Here is a 19,902-nt window from a genome sequence, read left to right on the forward strand (position 1 = left end):
CAGACAGCAAGTATAAAAACTATGTATCTTTATTTCAGTCTAACTCATATTTTTGCAAGCCTAGTTATAAGTGTTGAGAACAAGTGTTTTAGACCAGTCTGTAATGTACAGCTCACCACCACCACCCCTCCTCCTCCACGTCCTCTTCCTCCACCCTCCTTCAGTTTCTGACTAACCTGTCGCTTGGCTTTTTCCCACTGCCTGGAAGGACCACGGTTAACTTCTCTTGGCTGAGATGAACGTGTCTAAGTGTGAGAGGATGAGGTTCTGAATGGGATGTGGAGTAAGAACGATGCAGAGGCAGAAGCACAGAGCAGACACAAAAGGGGGGAGAAGACAGGCAAAAAAACAACAGCAGCACAATACAAAATGGCTTAAACTCTACTGAATAGCATGCACTACTAGCATAGAAAATAGATTCCTGCAATCCATTTTCTTTAAAAAAATAAATAAATAAGTGCAATAATTGTTCAGCATTCTCCAACACATTTTTCTGTTACCTACTGTAAACTAGTCAGGTATCAGTCCCTGTTTGATACATATGATACAAACATGGGCTAGATTCTAAAAGCTATTTACTTCAAATTGTCATTAGCACAATCATTTTCTATGAGGAAATACACCCAATACAATACTAAAAGAAAACAGCATAACACTACCGACACATCCCAGTATTAAATGTTTGAGTTGTTTACTTCTTGTTTGTTAACTTTAATTTGTGCTTATGATGATTTGGAGTAAAGTACTTTGAGAGTCTAGGCGAATGTATATTATGGTATATCTTTGATTCCAGAAGGAAAAAGGATAACTCAAAAGAATATGCAGTGATATAATTACCCCTTCAAAAGAACAATATAAGGAGAAGATGGCCCCTGAAATCACCAGATTTAAATCTACATCCTAAAATGTAACACATAGTGGCATGTTATATGGTATACTTAACTTTTAGTGACATGTCATATATTATACACAGAGACCAGTCATAATTAACACAAAGTGGCATGTACCAGTAATATATCTGTGAACTGTGATATACGAGGTTCACATATTTGCAAAATACCCCAAAACAAAATTAAAACTGTCTAGAATAGAGCAATGAGGTTTACCAATGTGTTAATGTAATCTATTGTCTGGATCTAAAATTACTGAAAAAAGTAGCAACTCTGCTACATTAACAGACAGATACATGGGTGAACACATATAGATGAAGAGACAGTGATAAAGACACACATGTCTACAGAAAATATGAGATATACAGAGGAGTTGGATATATATATATATATATATATATATATATATATATATATATATATATATATATATATATATATATATATATATATACATATATATATATATTGTAACACATCAGGGAGGGGGTTAGTGTCCTCCCTGAAGAAAACATGTGCGAATGCACATTTTGTTTAATTGTTTTATTGTTTATTGGTTAATTATCACCCGCACCTGAGCGGTATTGTAAATTAATGCCAGGCGCGGGGTATTTGAGACGTGCAGCTTGGCTGCACGGGGCTGCTGAGTAGAAGGAGACAGAAGACGTGCTCTGTTTCCGAGCAGTCCTGAGTAAGTGCTGTGTGTAGTTTTAGGGTTTTTATGACAGGTAAACGGCTTAGCCGTCCTGCGAGCTAGTCAGGGACCTGCATAAAACGTGTAGTAAGTGCTCCAAATCGGAGTTAGGTGTTTGTTTTTGTTTTGTTTATTTTTGTGTGTTTATTAAAAATTAGCGCAACCGCGCTTAAAAACTCCATTTCTTGTGTTGGGTCGTATTTTTAAAGGGGCAACGAACCCGAGTGAGTGCCGGGCCGTTACAATATATATATATATATATATATATACACCATCCACAACACTGTCAATATGGTGTAGGGCTACCAGGGCTGCATTTGCTTGACATGGCAAGCCTGCAAGTTTTAAATGATTCTGTAGGGAAACATGACTATTCCTCAATGCAAGCCTCAAATTTATAATTCCTTCAGGAACAACCAGGGAAAAAATCAGCAACACAGTCTCCAGGACGATCCAGTCAACTGTTCCTTGAGAATAATCAGTAACAATCATTCATTTTTACTGATTACCAAAATAACCAGACAACCAGACAAACCCTTTATCAAAAAGTCTTTCATATCTGTGGTCTTGCACATCACGACCAAAACAGACTTGCAACACCGGGATGCGGAAATAACAAGACAGTTTGGTTTCTATTTTTGTCCATCCCCTGTAAACACAACAGAAAGTCTAGCCAAGAGGTTAGTTTACAAGCACATTTTCTGGTAGTTACACAAATGGAAGAACAATCAGATTGGCAATTAATAGATATTGTTTCTACTCAAATATTAGCTTGGATTCATTTTTTTTAGAGGTGCCTTTAGTAGCTCTGTGGGCTACGTCAAAGCTGCTCTTATGTCTGAAAAGTAGGCCGGGACTTTTTTTTAAAAGTTTGAGGGCAGACAGTTGCTGACTGACTTGAGCTGAATTATAAATTAGAGAGCTGCTCAGTACAGACAGGGTTCAGCTGATTGAAATAATACATCTACATCTTTAACCAGTCAGACTCTTTTCAAACCATTTAAAAGCCTAGTTGTAAAACTTAATGGATCCTCACATTTTTGTTTTATTTCTTCTTTTCAAGCAGCTGTAATGGTTTTGCTTCCTGATTTTCTTGAATGGAATTACAGTTGTCAGCCACAAATGCAGGGGGAGGGGGTAATTACAGCAAAGGTTGTTTGCCTGCCTTACATATGGAATTCAAAACACACAGACATACACATGCAAATTCATGCACTCAGTGAGGTAGAAAATAATACAAATGTAAACACATGTATGCATGAGAGGAAACAATGCATGCAAACTCACAAGCATGAAAGCATGTACACACCTGCATGTCAAGTTTTGTGAACTGCTAGATATACAAATTGAAAGTCAACATTACTATACATCTGGAAGTGCAATGCTGCTGCTGATGATGGAGCAGTAATTTCTAAAACTCAATGCAGCTGATTCAAAACATCCTTTACACATCTACCACTATACAGTAGATGACAGTTCCTTATACCAAGACCTCATACACCGATTGAAAAAATTATTTTAAAATGTTTATAAAAATGTGTATGATTTTATTTACTGGAAGACTACTCTGGCAATAGCTTACAATAACAGAACAGAGCTTGGTTCAGGGACCTGCCTTTCTGATACCAAGTGACCAATAAAAGAAAGAAAGGTCATAGTAAACTCATGGTTAAAATTGATGGAATGTACATTTTAGTATATAGTAGAAAGGTGCCCTATTTTAATGCGTGCAAGCGCATAAGCTAATTTAAGAGAGGATTATAACTATTTAACTATGAAACTAGCAATAACAATATTTTAACTGCTCCTGCAACTAAGTTGCTGTTTCTATACCGTGAAAATAAAATAAGGTCTTAAAATGATTTAACATTAGATTGCTCTATAAGTCAAACTGACAACTATAAATGGAATCTTTGTAAATGTTTTGTCTAAAAGGTTATGCGGTTTTATTAGGAAAAAAAAACAAAAACATATCAGGCAGTTCAAAAGCAATAAAACCCTCACATGAGAAGCTATCTTTGGAAGTTAGAGAAACAGAGCACCCTCTAGTCCAGATGTATAATAGCAATTAAACTTCCCTTCTACATTTATAAGTATCTTTCTATTTATCTTAACACATACACAAATTATACATTTAATGACAAGGAATGCAGATGTACAAACCTGATCTCGAGAATTGGTATAAAAATTCCAAGACGTCTAGAAATAAATCAAATGAAGGTAATGCTGGAATAAAACTCTCCACAAAATGCAAGTATCATTTTTGCAATGAGAAAAAAAAGTAATGTTTCCTGAATAGAGGCTCTGCTGTAAGGAGCACGTTCCTGTAAATCAAGCTTAATTCCATACCAGTTGACTTGTCAGCTAAATTCAAAACATATGCACGCTTACAAAAACAGCCAACCTCGTGGGCTCAGTTTCAGGTTGCTAGTAAAGTACTGTATACATATACAGCTTTATCACCCTCTCTCTCTGTATATGCACTTTATATATTACAATGCACTTCGATTTCATTTAATAGAAAACAGACCCTAGGTTAACCCTGTGATATTTATTTAATGTATTTACGTAACTAGTCTTTTTAGTTTCTCAGTTTCTTGTACCAGACATTAGTTGTCAAAAACAAAGTCTTGAATATGAAAATGTTGGCTTTTAAAGTCGTACTGTAAACACAATGCTCAAAAGAGGGTGACTAAGTACTGTGTTGCACGTTAAGCAACTGGTTATTACAGGGTTAAAAAGCCATTCACCTTTATTCTGTTCATTTTCCCCAGGACATCTAAAAAACATGATTTTGGTCATTATTTTATATAAAGTAAGCTTTGTCTACTTTTTCAAGCTTACGCTTATATGACACATATCCTTTTGATCACAGCAGAAAAGAACCTCTTTTCATCTATTTTTCCCCATAATCTAAAGGTGTGGATTTTCATTTTCTTTGGGATCAAAGAAATAATGCAGTGAACAGAATAGTCAATTATATCAGAGACCTAGTTAGAAGTACCATTTAACCTCACATTCACTCAACACATCAAGCATAGGCACTTGTCATTCATATCTCTTAATAGACACCCTCTCTACCAGCTAGTTTTTTTGTATGCTCGTTTTCCCCTTTCTGTCTGGGTCTGCTGTGGCCCCGAAGAGGATAATATGCTAAAGATGTACATTTTATTGTGATTAGGATGCCCAGGGTGTGCTTTTTAAAAACATCTGATTAGAGTTTGGTTAGTTAAATTATTTGGATCTTATAAAGTGCTGTGTTTCCCACCAATCAGGTCAATGGACCCATGACTAATACCTGGTGATATTCAGAGCATATAACTAATTGCATGAACCCAGTAATGCACTGTATTGTAACCACCCAGTAGGATATATTTGATATTCCCTCCATGTACATTTAAAAAAAAAAAATGCAAATTGAAAATCTGCTTTCCAATTAGGATAAAGCATAACTCTCAAAAGACTCTTTAGATCTTGTTTTTGTTATCTAAATGCAAATGAGCAAGTCAGAACAAGCACAGCGCAGAATTATGAAACTTTCATTTTAATTCACACGACCAAGACACATATTTTTGTGACTCGATATTTTTCTACTGGAGATAAGTTTATACACAGCCCTTTTGCCTTTACTTGTGCAAGTAATAATGGCTTCTTAAACGTGTGCATTGCTTGTAAAATGCATTCACGGGTTATCTGAAGAACAGAGCGGTACCATAGTGGCTTAACGAATAACAGTAATATAACAACTATAATTAACCTGCAAGTTAAAGTATTTATTTGGACTATGCATTGATGTACAGTAAATTAATTAAATACAGCAATGAGTCATATATAATAAGAACAACTGACAACATCAAGCAGAAATAAATACTGTTATTTCACCCTGTGCAAAAAAGCGTTTTTTCATGTGTGGTCCAAAATAAAATAAAAACTGTCGAATTACTAAACCATTTCTTAGTTCTTGCTTTCAATACTATATCTATTTTAAAATTGTTGATATTTCTGAAACTCCTTACTTTATTACTCTCAATATAAAATATTATCTGTATATAACAATAATAATTATTATTATTATTGCTCACTTTGTAAATGGCTGTGGAGTTTTTAATTCCTTCAAAACTGTAGAACACTATAGAGGTCTACTAGGTTTTTTTTTAGTATAAAATACACACAAACACATAAGAAAATTCAATTTGTTATCGTAGGGTTTTGTCTTTGTTTAGTTATTTAGTTTCAAAAGGTTCAATAAATGTCTGCAGCGCTGTGGTGCAGTCAGACGGATAATATCCTCCCCTGGCAGAATGAAGACCTTTGATCTGACTGTGCTACCTCCTGAGCTACTGATACCCTTGAACATCCTGGAAATGTAGCTTCAGTGTAATGGGCAATCAAAATCACACACACCCTTCTTTAAGTGTTTATATGCTGCTTAATGTCACTTACATTTAACCTTCCTCATCAACCTGGGATCTAAACAAACCTGACTAAGTAGAAATACCCGTCCATCTGGAGTAGAACACTAATACAAAAACTGTATGCAAGCCTGGCATGAAATTGGTTCTGTTTGAACATCTGATGTTGACACTGTATCATAACAGTAGTTAAGAAACGACTCATCACTTCCAGGATGTCTATACATAGAACTTTATTAATTAGTTATAAAATAGTATGAAAAAGATACACATGTAATTATGTACTTTAACCCTTTCCGGTCCTATGTCGGATCAGGTCCAACATTACAATTTTTCCTTTCCTGTCCGACATCATCAAAAAGACATCAAGCACAGGTCCCTAGTCATTTTTTCTCCGGAAAAAGCCGAGAAAAGCTTTCAATGGCCGGGTGAGGCCGATAGAAGCCGAAAAAAAAAAAAACATGAGGCAGATCTGAGCAATACGCATAGTCCCTTCACCACAGACATAACACGGACATAAACAAACAAGTTAGCTGCTTCCACATCCAGCGCTCAAAGAATATCACAGACATTTGCCAAGTTTTTTGAGATGTTATAGTAATAAAATAATGACTTGGATAGCATTATTGAGGAGTTTGGTGATCAGGAGAGGATTTATCAGTATGCACTACTATGAAGAGATATGTGATAAATACAGCGAACAAGGGGTGGGGCAGGGCTGGAGATGCAGTACTGAGTGTCCTGTTGATATGCAGTGCCTTTTAAAACTGGTTTTACTATGAATAAAATTAATTTTAACCCAGCGTGTGTAAAATAAACAGCTTGTGTGAAAATAAATTGGACCTGACGCGCCTGACAGGCGCTGAGTAAATGGACCGCCAAAGGGTTAAGGAAATGTTGTGTTCAGTTACAGCGCTTAAGGTTGATTGACACTTTTGGTGTGAAAGCAACTAGAGAACGTCAAAATACGCCAGACTGACGCTTTGACGCGACATGCTTGGTGGAAAAAGATCTTAAGAAACATGCATATCCCCAAGAGTAGGATATGTAAAAAAATATATATAAAAAAAGCTTCTCTCATATGGTGTGTTCTACAAAGATGTTTATCATGTTCAACTTCTTAAGAAATGTTACTGCACCAAGGCAAACCACTTCCTACAATAGTCTTTTTTCACTCAATATGAAGATGTAGATCACCATGACCTAGATTCTGATACTCTCTTTAGACGTTTTATAACAATGAAATAGTTGGCAAGATATAAAAAGTAAGTATGCTATATATACGAGTTCCTATATTTATATTTAGCATCTCTTGTCTGTATAGGCTTCAGAAAACAGGCACAAAGTCAATGGGTCTGGTCTGTCCCAGTAATAACTTAAAAATAGCAGTCTGATTAAGGTTCTGTTCTGTTTCTTGAAATATATAACTTTGACTTTCTCCATGCAGACAAAATATGTAACATTTACAAAAATATTAATGCTAGCCACTTTTAAGAACTTGAAGCCACATTGATGCAAACAAACTGTAGTGATCTTGCATGCAGAGACTTGCTCAAAGTGAAAACTATCTGGATTTAAATTCATTAAATTAATTCATGTGGTCTCACTAACACATGGTGAAGCAACTGCCCTATATTTAATTAGTACAAACATTGCAAGCAGCAGGACATGAAAGTTATCCAATTTATGGATCTGGGGTACCAAAATCAGGACAGGCTTTACAAAGTTATGTTCCTAAAACTTGTTTGGTCTAAGTCATATAACTTAATGTCCTAACCAAAGTTCATCCCAATTAAATAAGATGTATCCTTGATCGTAGACTCTAAAGAGAGACAAACATATGTACATGCGTGAATCTTTGCTACATTCGTGACCACAGGAATATGCATCCCTGTGCTTGGTTTAAATCATAATAATTAAAAACTATTTATAACCACTGGTAATTGCTTAACTATGGCTTAACTAAAGTGCTCAAATCTGCAGGTTGTAACAAAATAGAGGATTATTATAGTTTTGTGTTGTAAGATACAGTACTCCAGCTTTACAAGGACATGGGCTTTAAAACACTGCTATTATAAAAGGTTCAGTCTCCAGAAATCGTTTATGGGTTTCTGCATTTACAGAAGCAAAGTAATGTTGTGAATATATTCACTTCCAGTGGGAGGTCAGGCTTTTCCTTCATCTCAGAAAGTAAAAGGTGCCGCAGGCTTGTGTGAGCTTCCCCATGAGTGGGATTAGCATGCTTCTCCCCCCTCCACACGCGGCTACATTTTTTGTAGAAATCACACACAAAAGGTTAGAATCACAGCAGGCACACATTGTTTACATTCATCAATTTAGAGCACCCCATTTTGGCTTGATAGCAGGACACACTCTTTATAAGGCTGTTAAGAAAGCAGTGAGCAAAAAATGCATGGCTCTTTTAAATATTTGATAAATATGACTTCATTTTAATTTCCATTTAGTTTTCCATGAGAGAGAAAAATATGACCCCACAGAGGATGTATTGAACTCATGGCACCTGATTATGTCCAGAAAGCCAAGCCAAATTAGCTGTTGGGTTATTATTATTATTATTATTATTATTATTATTATTATTATTATTATTATTATTAATTTAGTTATTTATTTATTAGCAGGCAGACTTACAATTGTTACATGTTATCACATTATTTTTACATACAATTACATTATTTTTTACACAATATTTTTACATACAATTACCCATTTATACAGTTGGGTTTTTACTGGAGCAATTTAGGTAAAGTACCTTGCTCAAGGGTACAGCAGCAGTGTCCCCCACCTGCGATTCAACCCACGACTCTCCGGTCAAGAGTCCAGAGCCCTTAGCACTACTTCACACAGCTGCCCTATTACCTAGGTAATAGGTTGAGAGGTCTATTTGTTAAAGCATGCATGGCAAACTCTTAACATATTAACAGCCCTTGCATAACCTCTATTACTGCCAAACGTAGAAGCAGTTAAGAGAATTAAAAAAAAAAAAAAAAAGAAATTCATCAAAATAAAGACAGCATCAAATTGTTACCCAAAAGCAAAAGCATGTTGGGTCTATACTTCTCAAATGGTGTTGCATGACCTCAGATTCAACAAAACAAGTATATTCCCTCAAAGACGGCAGAATGGCAGCCATTTATTTTTCTTTTTTTTTGTTGCCATAAACGTTTTTCAGGGAACACAAAAAAGCTACAATATAAAAAATGTATCTGAAAGGACTGTGTTTTAAAATAAGTAGGCTTTCATTTCGATGTACTGCATTGGTTTTGTTGGTACAGTACTATATTTAATTCAGAATGATACGATTCTGAAAATAACACTTTAGAAGGACATACTAAAGAAGGACAAACTAAAGAGACCACACATTAACTGTAATACAGTACATCCGGGTTCCTCAATTGGTGGCCCTTCCTTTTGGCCCGTCAAGCGTCAGCTGGTCTTCATTACAAAAGCTGAAATTGCTGATATGCAAACTTGTAATGTCACCGCTATCTACAGAGTATTTGTGTCCCCTAACAAGCGTTGTTTTTTTTTTTTTTTGGCAAGCTAATCAAGAACAAGTCAGCTGATTGGCCAGCTTTCATTCTGATGAGATGAGGCATGCGACACAAATCTCTGCCCATTTAGCTTAGTGTTAGTGCGATATGAAAACAGCGGTATGGAGTAATATTATTTTCTTTAGTGTGGAGAAACTATCTGAGTATTCTTACAAACATTGCTGCACATAAATTCGAAGGCAGAAATCCACGTCTGTGTCTAAAATGGCAAGTGATGTGTGGTATTAACACAACATCAACAAAGTGATGCTTCAGATTTGCCAAGCGAGTCAGAATCGGGGGGGGTACAGATGCAGGTAATGCACATCTCTCGAAAATGCTTCACACTTTTCAGACACTGGCCAAACTAGCAAGGTAAATGTTACATGAGTAACATGAGTAAATGTTACAGGAGTAATAAACAAAAACCAAAATGGTGTTTTTTTTTTCTTTGTGCAACGCCCCCTTTTCCAAATTTATTTCTTGAAGAGTAAGTTAAATTTGAAAGTTTTCACTTTAAAAAAAAAAAAAAAGAAAATGTGTAATTTGCCACTTTGTTTATTGCGAAGAAACCACAATGGCAGGGGAAAAAAAAAAAAAAAGAAAACAAGCGATGTCTACTTTTGTACTGTTTCTGCCTGAAATACACACATGAAAAGGTGCATAATTTTAAGTTTTAACATCCTCTGCTTCATAGTTATTATTATTATTTGTTTATTTAGCAGACGCCTTTATCCAAGGCGACTTACAGAGACTAGGGTGTGTGAACTATGCATCAGCTGCAGAGTCACTTACAAATACATCTCACCCGAAAGACGGAGCACAAGGAGGTTAAGTGACTTGCTCAGACAATGAGTCAGTGGCTGAGATGGGATTTGAACCAGGGACCTCCTGGTTACAAGCCAGTTCCTTTAACCACTGGCCCACACAGCCTAGTTAATTCAGTGGAGCAAAATAACACCTTCACAACCTATTCTGGAATATTACAGTTTTACATATAGTTTTAGAATAAATAGTACTGGAAATCGTTTTAATTTCACTAGATTTAGCTGGCAGTTGTGCAGCATGTGATTGGAACATGAAAGTGAAAGTAGTTTTTGTATTCATTTAATTTAAATACATTAGCAATGTACTTTAGCTTAGGTATTGTATTAAGTTATATGATTGATTAACCTATTACGTTTAACCTGGTGTCAGACCATTTTTTTTTTCAATCTTGCAAAACACCAGACTTTTGTCTCCAGTTTATTATAGAAAGGTTTGGGAAGTTGAGAGGGGCTGCTGTATGTTTTAAAATAAGAAACAGTTTGGCTTTATTAAGAAATACTGTACATGAAAAACTTAAAGTGCATTTATCTATATTTTCTTTATTTTTCATATGATAAACTAAGTATTTTTAAGAAAACATAGCAATGTGGCCACCAGTAAGTGTTCAGGCACAGGAAATTGGCAGAAGAAACTGAGCCGCTCACAGATCTTTTAGCTGGGCTTAAAAAAACCTGTTTGGCAACAGTAAGAAATGTACCTACGGCACGCCTCTCAAAGCTGGCACGCTGGATATGGACTTAAGTTTATTTTCCCTCTGCTTACTGTCATGCTATGTATTTAATTTAGAAACTTTTCATTTACATTTAAACATAATGGAGTTAGAACATGCATATTTAGACACCGTGCTACACTTTTAATCAGGCGCTTAATAAGATGCTTATACAACATAAATAAAGCGATCACTGATTGACGTGCTTTCATTAGTTAACTTGAATGCTTGCTGTGCAGTCATTTTCAGAACATTTTCTAGTTTTAATCAAATTAAAATGAATAACATGCTGTTTTAATAGCATTGCAGTAGGATTTGTAGAATTATTTGTTTGCAAGATGTTGTTTGAATATTGTCAGAAAAATACCAGGAAAAAATATATTTGCTTTCTATTTTTATTATTAAATGGCGATCAGACAGTGTATCATTGTAAGTAGTTATTTCTGACATGTATTAGTTGATTGGTGCATGTGTAGTGTTGCAAAGTTCTGTGACTATGTAAAGTATGATTCGATAGTCAGATTTTCATGACCATTTAAACAACCCCCCCACCTGTACTCACATCTCGAGCCCCCTGTGCCCCCCACCCCCCTCCAAGGTTTGGACACTGCCTTATCTGGCATGCCAGAGAATGTAATTGAGTACCCCTGCAGTAAATACTTTTAAATCTATACATATGTAGCGGTATGTACAATTTCCCATTAACAACCTAATAGCAAAATAAAATCTAAATGTTATCCATGCACAGAACTGCGTAAAACTCAAAAGGCAATGCAATTTAGCAAAATCAAAAGATTAAAAAAAAACACAACAGTTTCCAGAATTAAAACAGTATCCCAAGTCAGTATTCAAAATTGCAGAATATAGTGCTCGATAAGGCCCTAGTGTCACAGTTCATCTGCATTGAAAATGCACAAAAGCAACAAAAGATCACAGATAAAAATTTAAAAAATACATCATAGTATCTAAAACTGTTTAATGATTAACTGTTACATTACCCTAGCTTGTCTTGTTCACTTTGTTTAGGCTGCATTTTTGTCAGGTGAAACTGGAGGAAGCGCTATGTAACTGCGCAATGTAAGATAGAGTGATTTGGCATTAGAGAGAATAAAAAAAAAAAACACAGGCTTTCAGATAAATTGTAACACTGAAGAGATGGGCTTTGTATCACAAAACTGGTGACGGAGTCGGAAATCGTGTGTGACAGGTAAGTGCATTAAATTGTTACATATACATATATATATAAAAGGGGGGATTGATTTTATTCTTAATACAAGGATGGTAAAATGCGATAATGGATATCCAAGTGCTGACTGTACTGTTAATGTATAAAATCAAGCATTCATTAAATACTAAATCCATTACCTTTTTAATACAATTGGACACCTGATTTGAAACATATGTTAAGTTGTAATTCAAAATTATGCCAATCTCCATAAACTAGAATTATCTGATCGTATTGGGAGTTCTCAATAAAGATTCTGATGATCCACATACTTTTGTCAAGCTCAATGTGGTAACTAGGCTGTATGCATATAGAAAAATGTGAAAGATTTATGTCAGTGTTAGTTGTGCTACAATATAATTGTGTTTCATTAAACGTTACATGGCACAGCCACAAAGGTGGTGTTGCAAGACTTTAATTACTGCAAATGTGACACAGTACGTTGGCATTGGTGCAATAAGAAAATCATTAATTAAAGACCCGTTAATGGACACTATTGTTTATATAAAATACATCAAACTTTGAGGAATTGCTACCACAGCATCAGAAGAGCAATGACAGGTTGTTTAATTTTAACAATGTAAAATATAGAATCTACCAGTATACTATAATTTATCAAACACGACTTAAGTGACTGAGGATAGTTTCAACATCTTGCTATAAAAAGTTGGTTTAATATGTAGCATTACAGTATATTTTGTCAGTAATGCATTACAGAGTTTTTTTTTTCTTTTTTGACAGGTAGTTTTTCAAACCCAACCCTTAACCACAGTCTTCAAATCAAGTCTTGTGTGGTCTCCTTGGCTGGGAGGCAAGGCAAAACAAGACTGCAAGTCTAGCAGCACCTGCCAATCCTACTTCCAGAGTGCCAAGCCCAGCACCTGAGCAGATGCCAACCATACAGCAGGTGGTTAAGGGTCAAAGGCAATTTCTGCCAGGGCAAACAACTCCTTAACTTCCTATAAACACACAAACATGACCTGTTCATTGCTACCTACAGTACATCTCTCGGCTGCATTCAACTCATCACACCAGTGCACTGTTAACCCAAAAGCTGGCCTACTGAAGACGGGGGGGACTGTTGTACCAGTACTTCGTACACTCTGGAGAGAGATTTGACATGAGCAAACTAACTGAAAATCGTTAACAAGAGTGCTCAAGTACAGGCACGTAATGTTAACCGTTATGTTACTCTGAAAGTAAGTAAAGATTGAGAGGTATAATGTGCTGCCTTTATTGAATATACACCAGCTCATGTGGCACAGTCATACTGCTATTCATTTTATTATTTTCTTTTATATAAAATCTACAGGTCTCAAATTTCAAAACATAAATGTAGGTGTACAGTAAAAAAAATAAAATAAAAAAAATGACAACCCATTAAAAAAAAGCAATGCAGGTGGCATATTTCAGTACGTTTTTTTGTTTTTGGCAAGTTTTGTAGTTAATAATGGTACAATAACGTACAGGTATTTTAGTCAAAATATTAACATTAAAACACATTTAGGCCTGCATTATGTCCTTCTAATGTAACATTTCCAATAAATAACAGTAATAACCACCAAAGGGAAGGTAATTCATTTTACTTGCTTTCAAACAATTGAGTAAAAACATATCTGACAAGACAATCTTGGCATAGAAACACAGATACTATTAATTCAATTTAAATCTGTGTATTTATTATTACATAGTACGAAAAAAGTTGGGGTCCCCTCCCTAGTAAGAACATACATATTTTTACTCAACATACTGCAACAGAGATACAGCAAGGGCTTTTGAGCTCTGCTGCACACTGACTGGTTTCCAATGGCCTGTGTGTTGCTGTATAGTTCACATTTGCCACAAGTTCAGTGTTTAAACATTATTTTAACATAAGTATAAGAGTAAAAAAGATACTTAATTCATATTGCCGATGCAGCTGTACAGACACAACTGTAGAGTGTTTTTTTTTTTTTAAATATCCTTTGTCATGCAATATTAACGGCTGTGTAAAAATAAGTAGAAAAAAACAACCATCTGAATAATGTACTGTTCTTCAGAATCACTTTGCATATCATTTCTGTTTCAGTCATCAGATCCTGTTGACTTGTTAAAACCAGCAGTTTAAAGTATCCCAATGGCCTCAATACTGTTTGAGAGCTCTCTTGAGGCCAGAGTTCCTTTAAACTTTTGAATTTTAAAAAGCCACCAGGCTGTGGGGACTGAAAGACAAACATACACACTGTGAATCTAAATAAGCAGAATACCTTAGTTAAGACAGCTGGGGAATTTCATACACTTACTATTGAAGCTTTTTTTCTGTGAAATGGTAATGCAAGGTCAACAAAGATTTCCGTCTTACTGGTTTTGTTATGTTTCAGAAGCCATTAGATTATGTATTAATATAAGCAGCTGATTACTGTTTCAGGAAAACAGAATTTTACATTTGTCAAATCTTGGTACATTACCTCAACATACTACAGCACCAGACTTTACAGTATTGTGGCAGTGCAAAGGCACTTCATCAGCATTTTCTGCTTGAGTGGGTCCACAAAATCTTGCTTTCAATATCTGTTTGTATGCAGTCTTGAACATCTGCTATCTGAACATCTGTATCTGAACTTTATGGTTCCATTTCAATGGAACCCATAATTGTTTTCACTACAATCCACTATTTGGCTGGGGACTGTACTCCCCCTATGACATAGAAACTTGCATAGCAACACCTGGTGCGTTTTCTTTACACTGCTGGCTCTTGTTCATGCTTCGCTCTTTGAAACCGCAAATTGTTTTAAATTGTTGACCTTCAAGCTAGCCCTTTAAACATAACTCATTTCAAGTTTATGTACTACGACTTACATTTTTATAACTACAGAAAACTGTGTTGAAGCGAGTCATTTTTAAAGTCTGTTCAATAATGAATAATTAGTGCAGGCCTGGGTATGTATTTAGTCTTACTATTGAGCTTTTGGCATCACTCTTTCGTTCTACAAGAAATCATATTTGTTGAAATGCTGTGAAACAACAACAACAGATATCTGTCATTATTATACAAATGCAAAATGAAATGAGAATCCACTGCTAACAGAAGGGAAACACTGGTAGACCTTCCTGATACCCCAGGAGTTGTACTGGTTTACACTACAGAATCCCAGTAACAAGGGTCTTTGCACTGACCGGACCCATGTTTCTGTGAAAAATCGTCACACAAACGATGAGCAGCATTATCAGATGCTTTCATGACCTCAAAAATTGATTAAAAATACTAATTGTCAGCTATAAATTATATAAAACTCACCTGAAAAACAAAAACAAGGTTTTCAAGATAAGTTCAAACTCACACAAGTGTTTTTATGACTACAGATCCCACAATCCACTGCTTTTACTGGTAAGTGCATGTAACACACCGTGTGCTTTGATTAGTGTTGAGTACTCATGGTTTGCTTGACAGTTATAAGGGCATTAAGAACCCAAAAATATTGTATAAAACCAAAAAAAAAAAAAAAAGTAAAAAAAGTAGCGGTTTCTTTTTAATTTCTCAACCAATATCTAGTCAGGATCGGTAAACGTTTATTTTACGTACAGTATTGGAAAACTTAACAATTAGCAGTGTGGAGTAGTGGTTAGGGCTCTGGACCGGAGGGTCGTGGGTTCAATCCCAAGTGGGTACACTGCTGCTGAACCCTTGAGCAAGGTACTTTACCTAGATTGCTCCAGTAAAAACACAACTGTATAAATGGGTAATTGTATGTAAAAATAATGTGTAAAAAAAATAATGTAATTGTATGTAAAAATAATGTGTAAAAAATAATGTAATTGTATGTAAAATAATGTGATATCTTGTAACAATCGTAATAAATAAATAAATAAATAAATAAATAAATAATAATGATGATTCCCAGGATCTGTATAATACAAACACATTTGCGTTTTATACATATATAAAATGTTGGCACGGGTAGTAACCGTAAATAACGGGCAGTAACCGAAAATAACCGTAACCAAACACCCGGATCTTTTTTGGGTAATGATTAAAAATAAATAAATAAATAAATAAATAAATAAATAAATAAAAAAAATCACATGTATTAATTTTTTAAGTGCATGATACATATTTAAATACCATATAGTACACATACATTTAATCCCTTCAGATCTGTAGGCTTGTGTAGCCTTTCAGTGCTGGAAACCTCGAAACAACAACAACACAATAAAAAAAAAAAACATCTCTGTTTAAATAGTTATTAATGTTAAATGCGCATCGTGCTGTATTGTATGCTTACAACTGTATTGTCATATTTTCTATGGGTCTTCTGGTACATATACAGTATATTAGTGGTGCAACAATTAATCAATGCATCGATTATTGATCATCTGTCCTTAAACTTCCCAAGCTTCGATTACATATTGGTGAATTGATGCATCAAATTTGAACCCAGTTTGAAGTCTCCTGTTGCCGGTTTGCATTAAAACCTCGAGTGCGCTTCTTTTAATACTATTACGGTAGATAAACAATGTCAGCGAGTTGCTAGGATACGCACTTTAGGCCTCTACATTCGCGTTGGATATACCCAGTGTAAAATGAGTTGAATTGCTTCACTGTTAAGTAAGTCTACCGATTACCTTCTTTTGTTTCAAAGCATGTTGACTTTGGATTATATAAAAAAGAAGCTGAATTTAGTACGATAGTTAAATTAGTCAGGATTTGGGAGATTAATTAAAATGTTTTGCTTTGGACATAAAATGTTAACAGTAATTAACAACTATAGTTCAGATAGAAATTACTTCTGTTAAAATATAGTATTTTTTTTTATTAGTATTACAATGTTAAAGGGGCATCTGATGCAGATGCACGCATATTCTTTTCAGTTGTTAAAAACTCAAGTCCTTCATATCTTTTTTTAAAATATATAAATCAGAAGTGTTCTAATTTGAATGCAAGTTGCGCATTTTTGTTTAACTATTATGCACAACCGTGTTTTAGCTATTGGATTTTCTGTTAAAAAAAAGTTCTTTGTTTTGAAAAATAAAATGTCAATGCATCGATTATCGTTGATAAATGCCTATACATAAAGACATTTGTTGAAATATTTAAACAAGCATGTTATAACGAATACTAACTTACTGAACTACTATATAATAATTAATCTAATTGCTTTTTTCCAAAATAATAAGAATACGAATCTATCAGACTAATGCAATGTTAATGGTAGCAATGAACTAAAATAGCATCAGTGGCCATTTTATTATCGATGATGTGATGGTGATGATGATTGATAATGTACCAGTTATATTATTTCTTTATACAACTCCAGGGCTTTCTATTCAATCAATCGACGATACCAGACAACCCACTGTTATGACTGTATATCGTTAAAGTAAAATAATGTTGTTGTTTTTTGGTTCCATAGTAAAACATCTGAAAAGGAAACAAGCAATTGACTTCGGTTGTATAGTCTGCTTTTAGCATGGAATAATCTTGATGGAGAAATAGTAGGTATTTTCTTCATAGAAAAAAAGAGGTAGCACTTTAGATTATGGGGCAACTACTGGCTTAATAAGTATGTATTTTCATGGAAATGGCATGTACCATGCAATTATACCACGTAGCAATATTTGTTCACAAGGCCACTTCCATAGAATTGCACAGTTGTCTCCTTGTAGGAGCAGGAACAATCAATAATTACAATGTAATTACACATATATGCATGCCCTGTATTCTAAAGTGCTAACTAAAAGCTTTCCTAGCTGTTTTTAGGAAAGGGAGAGGGTGAGTAGTAGGAATGGAGATGAAAACCCCAAACTTCAGAGCAAGACAATCTCAAGAAGCACATAGTTTTGAGCAATTATTGAAGCAACATATTGTGACAACTGCAGGGGATGGTGGGTGTTCTATTAGATTAAGGGAGGGAGGGGATTGTTGCGTTGTTGTTTAAGGGGAAGGAGTGCTTCAAGTGGGGCATGCAAGGTGAGTGGCTGAGTCATGGTGGTTAGGGAGCCTGAGTGGCTAGATGGTAGGTCGTGGAAGTAGGTCTGCTGTCCTGCACTTATGTGGGTGGTGGGCACGAGGCTATAAAGGTTTGAGAGAGGCCGTGGTCCAGGGATTCTCTAAGAGCGAAAAGGCTAGTAGGGTCATCAGTGGATGTTCATGTTAGACGTCTTCAAGGGTCCAAAATAACAAACCCGATCTAACCCGGAACATCTTCGTTTTTACCTGACCGACCCAAACCAAAGTAAAACTCATAATAATAGACCCAGATCCGACCTGAACCCGAAGAATAATGGGTTTGAAACACTACATAGGGGACGTAGACAGACAGACACACGCACACAGCGGGAGAGTTCAGAACTCCAGTTCCGAGGCGCTTTGTCTCACACACAAACACGGTACAATATAGGAATAACTGAATTAAAACCAACAAACAAAAACTCAAACAAAACACAAACTCGCACATACACTTGTATATACTTGCACTTCATTTCAGATTGCTGTTCCAAAATAAAAGATTGTTTAGACATACCGTTTCTAGAGAAGTGCATTGATTCTCCCGCGTATGACCGGCAATACTAAACGCAGCCTCGCAAACACTTGATGCTGGAACACACTCATTCATATCTCAAAATAATGCACAATTCGGCAGGGTGCAAATGTTTACCAACAGTAAAACAAATATTACCAAAGAAAATCACCACTCTTTAATAGTAATGCATAGCTGTTTGCATTATGGAGATGGGGTGCACTAACTGAATAGACCGGACCTGAACCCAAGTGTTCTACCCGAAACCCATTAGGACCCGCGAAGACCTCTAGTTCACTTGTTCTGGAAACGTCAGCCAGCCTAGTTCTGTTATTGTTCTCCCATTTCCCCTTCCCTTGCTTTTATTTATTCTAACTGTAAAATAAAATTGGCTTGAGCCTTTTGAAAATCACACCTCTTCAGACTCCATGCTTTCAAACCCTGAAAACGCTACAATATATAAATACTTACCAGCCTGAACATTAATTTCTATGAATTGCTTACAGTCAAAATATTGCAATGTATTTTATAAAGGAAACATCACAGCATCAGTTGTATATTTGAAGACAGTGAAAGACGACAGGGCAAAGAGCAAAGCAAAAAGGCATTTCAGGGACAATGTATAAACAAAACATGTTAGCAATCATATTATTTTGTGCATTTCTATTTTACCATTCAAGTTACCTTCAGGAGGTGCAATTTTCCAGTTCATTAACACAGATCAATACAATACAACCATAATAAGACAGAAGATGAGCTTCAAAATGCTGCGAAGTTATAACTGAACTCTGAAACTGTCCCAGTCTTCATTATTTCTGACGGGGCTTGACATGTCTGAGAGCAAACCAATCATTATTCTCAGAGCAGACACTCTGCTCTCTGTGTTGCTAAGGCAATGGTTTTTCAAACTCTTGTTTTGTCAATCTTCAGGAGGCATGGCTAAGGCAGGTGTTGTGTCATAAGAGGACTTTGTTTGCTGAATGACGGGGAATGCAGGCTGCAGATTTAAAATTGATAAAACCTCAGTTCAGATTTTATACACCCAATGCCTAATGATTCTGAAAGTACTTTTTTTTTTTGTGGATCAAAAAACATT

At 35.5% G+C, this 19,902-nt stretch overlaps 1 protein-coding gene across 6 annotated transcripts in view; it reads right to left on the minus strand.

The window, feature by feature from the left end:
• Positions 1-19,902, minus strand: part of LOC117409457 (CBP80/20-dependent translation initiation factor) — a 139,804-nt gene that overhangs the window by 42,795 nt on the left and 77,107 nt on the right. For 4 of the 6 annotated variants that reach the window (XM_034015549.3, XM_034015550.3, XM_058994209.1 and 1 more), the window contains one exon: positions 177-245. The exons of the other annotated variants lie outside the window; for them this stretch is intronic. In XM_034015549.3, the coding sequence (XP_033871440.1) occupies positions 177-245 (69 nt within the window). The remainder of the gene's footprint in view (positions 1-176; positions 246-19,902) is intronic. 6 annotated transcript variants of the gene reach the window in all.

This window comes from Acipenser ruthenus, chromosome 2 (assembly GCF_902713425.1).
Source record: "Acipenser ruthenus chromosome 2, fAciRut3.2 maternal haplotype, whole genome shotgun sequence".
NCBI lineage: Eukaryota > Metazoa > Chordata > Actinopteri > Acipenseriformes > Acipenseridae > Acipenser > Acipenser ruthenus.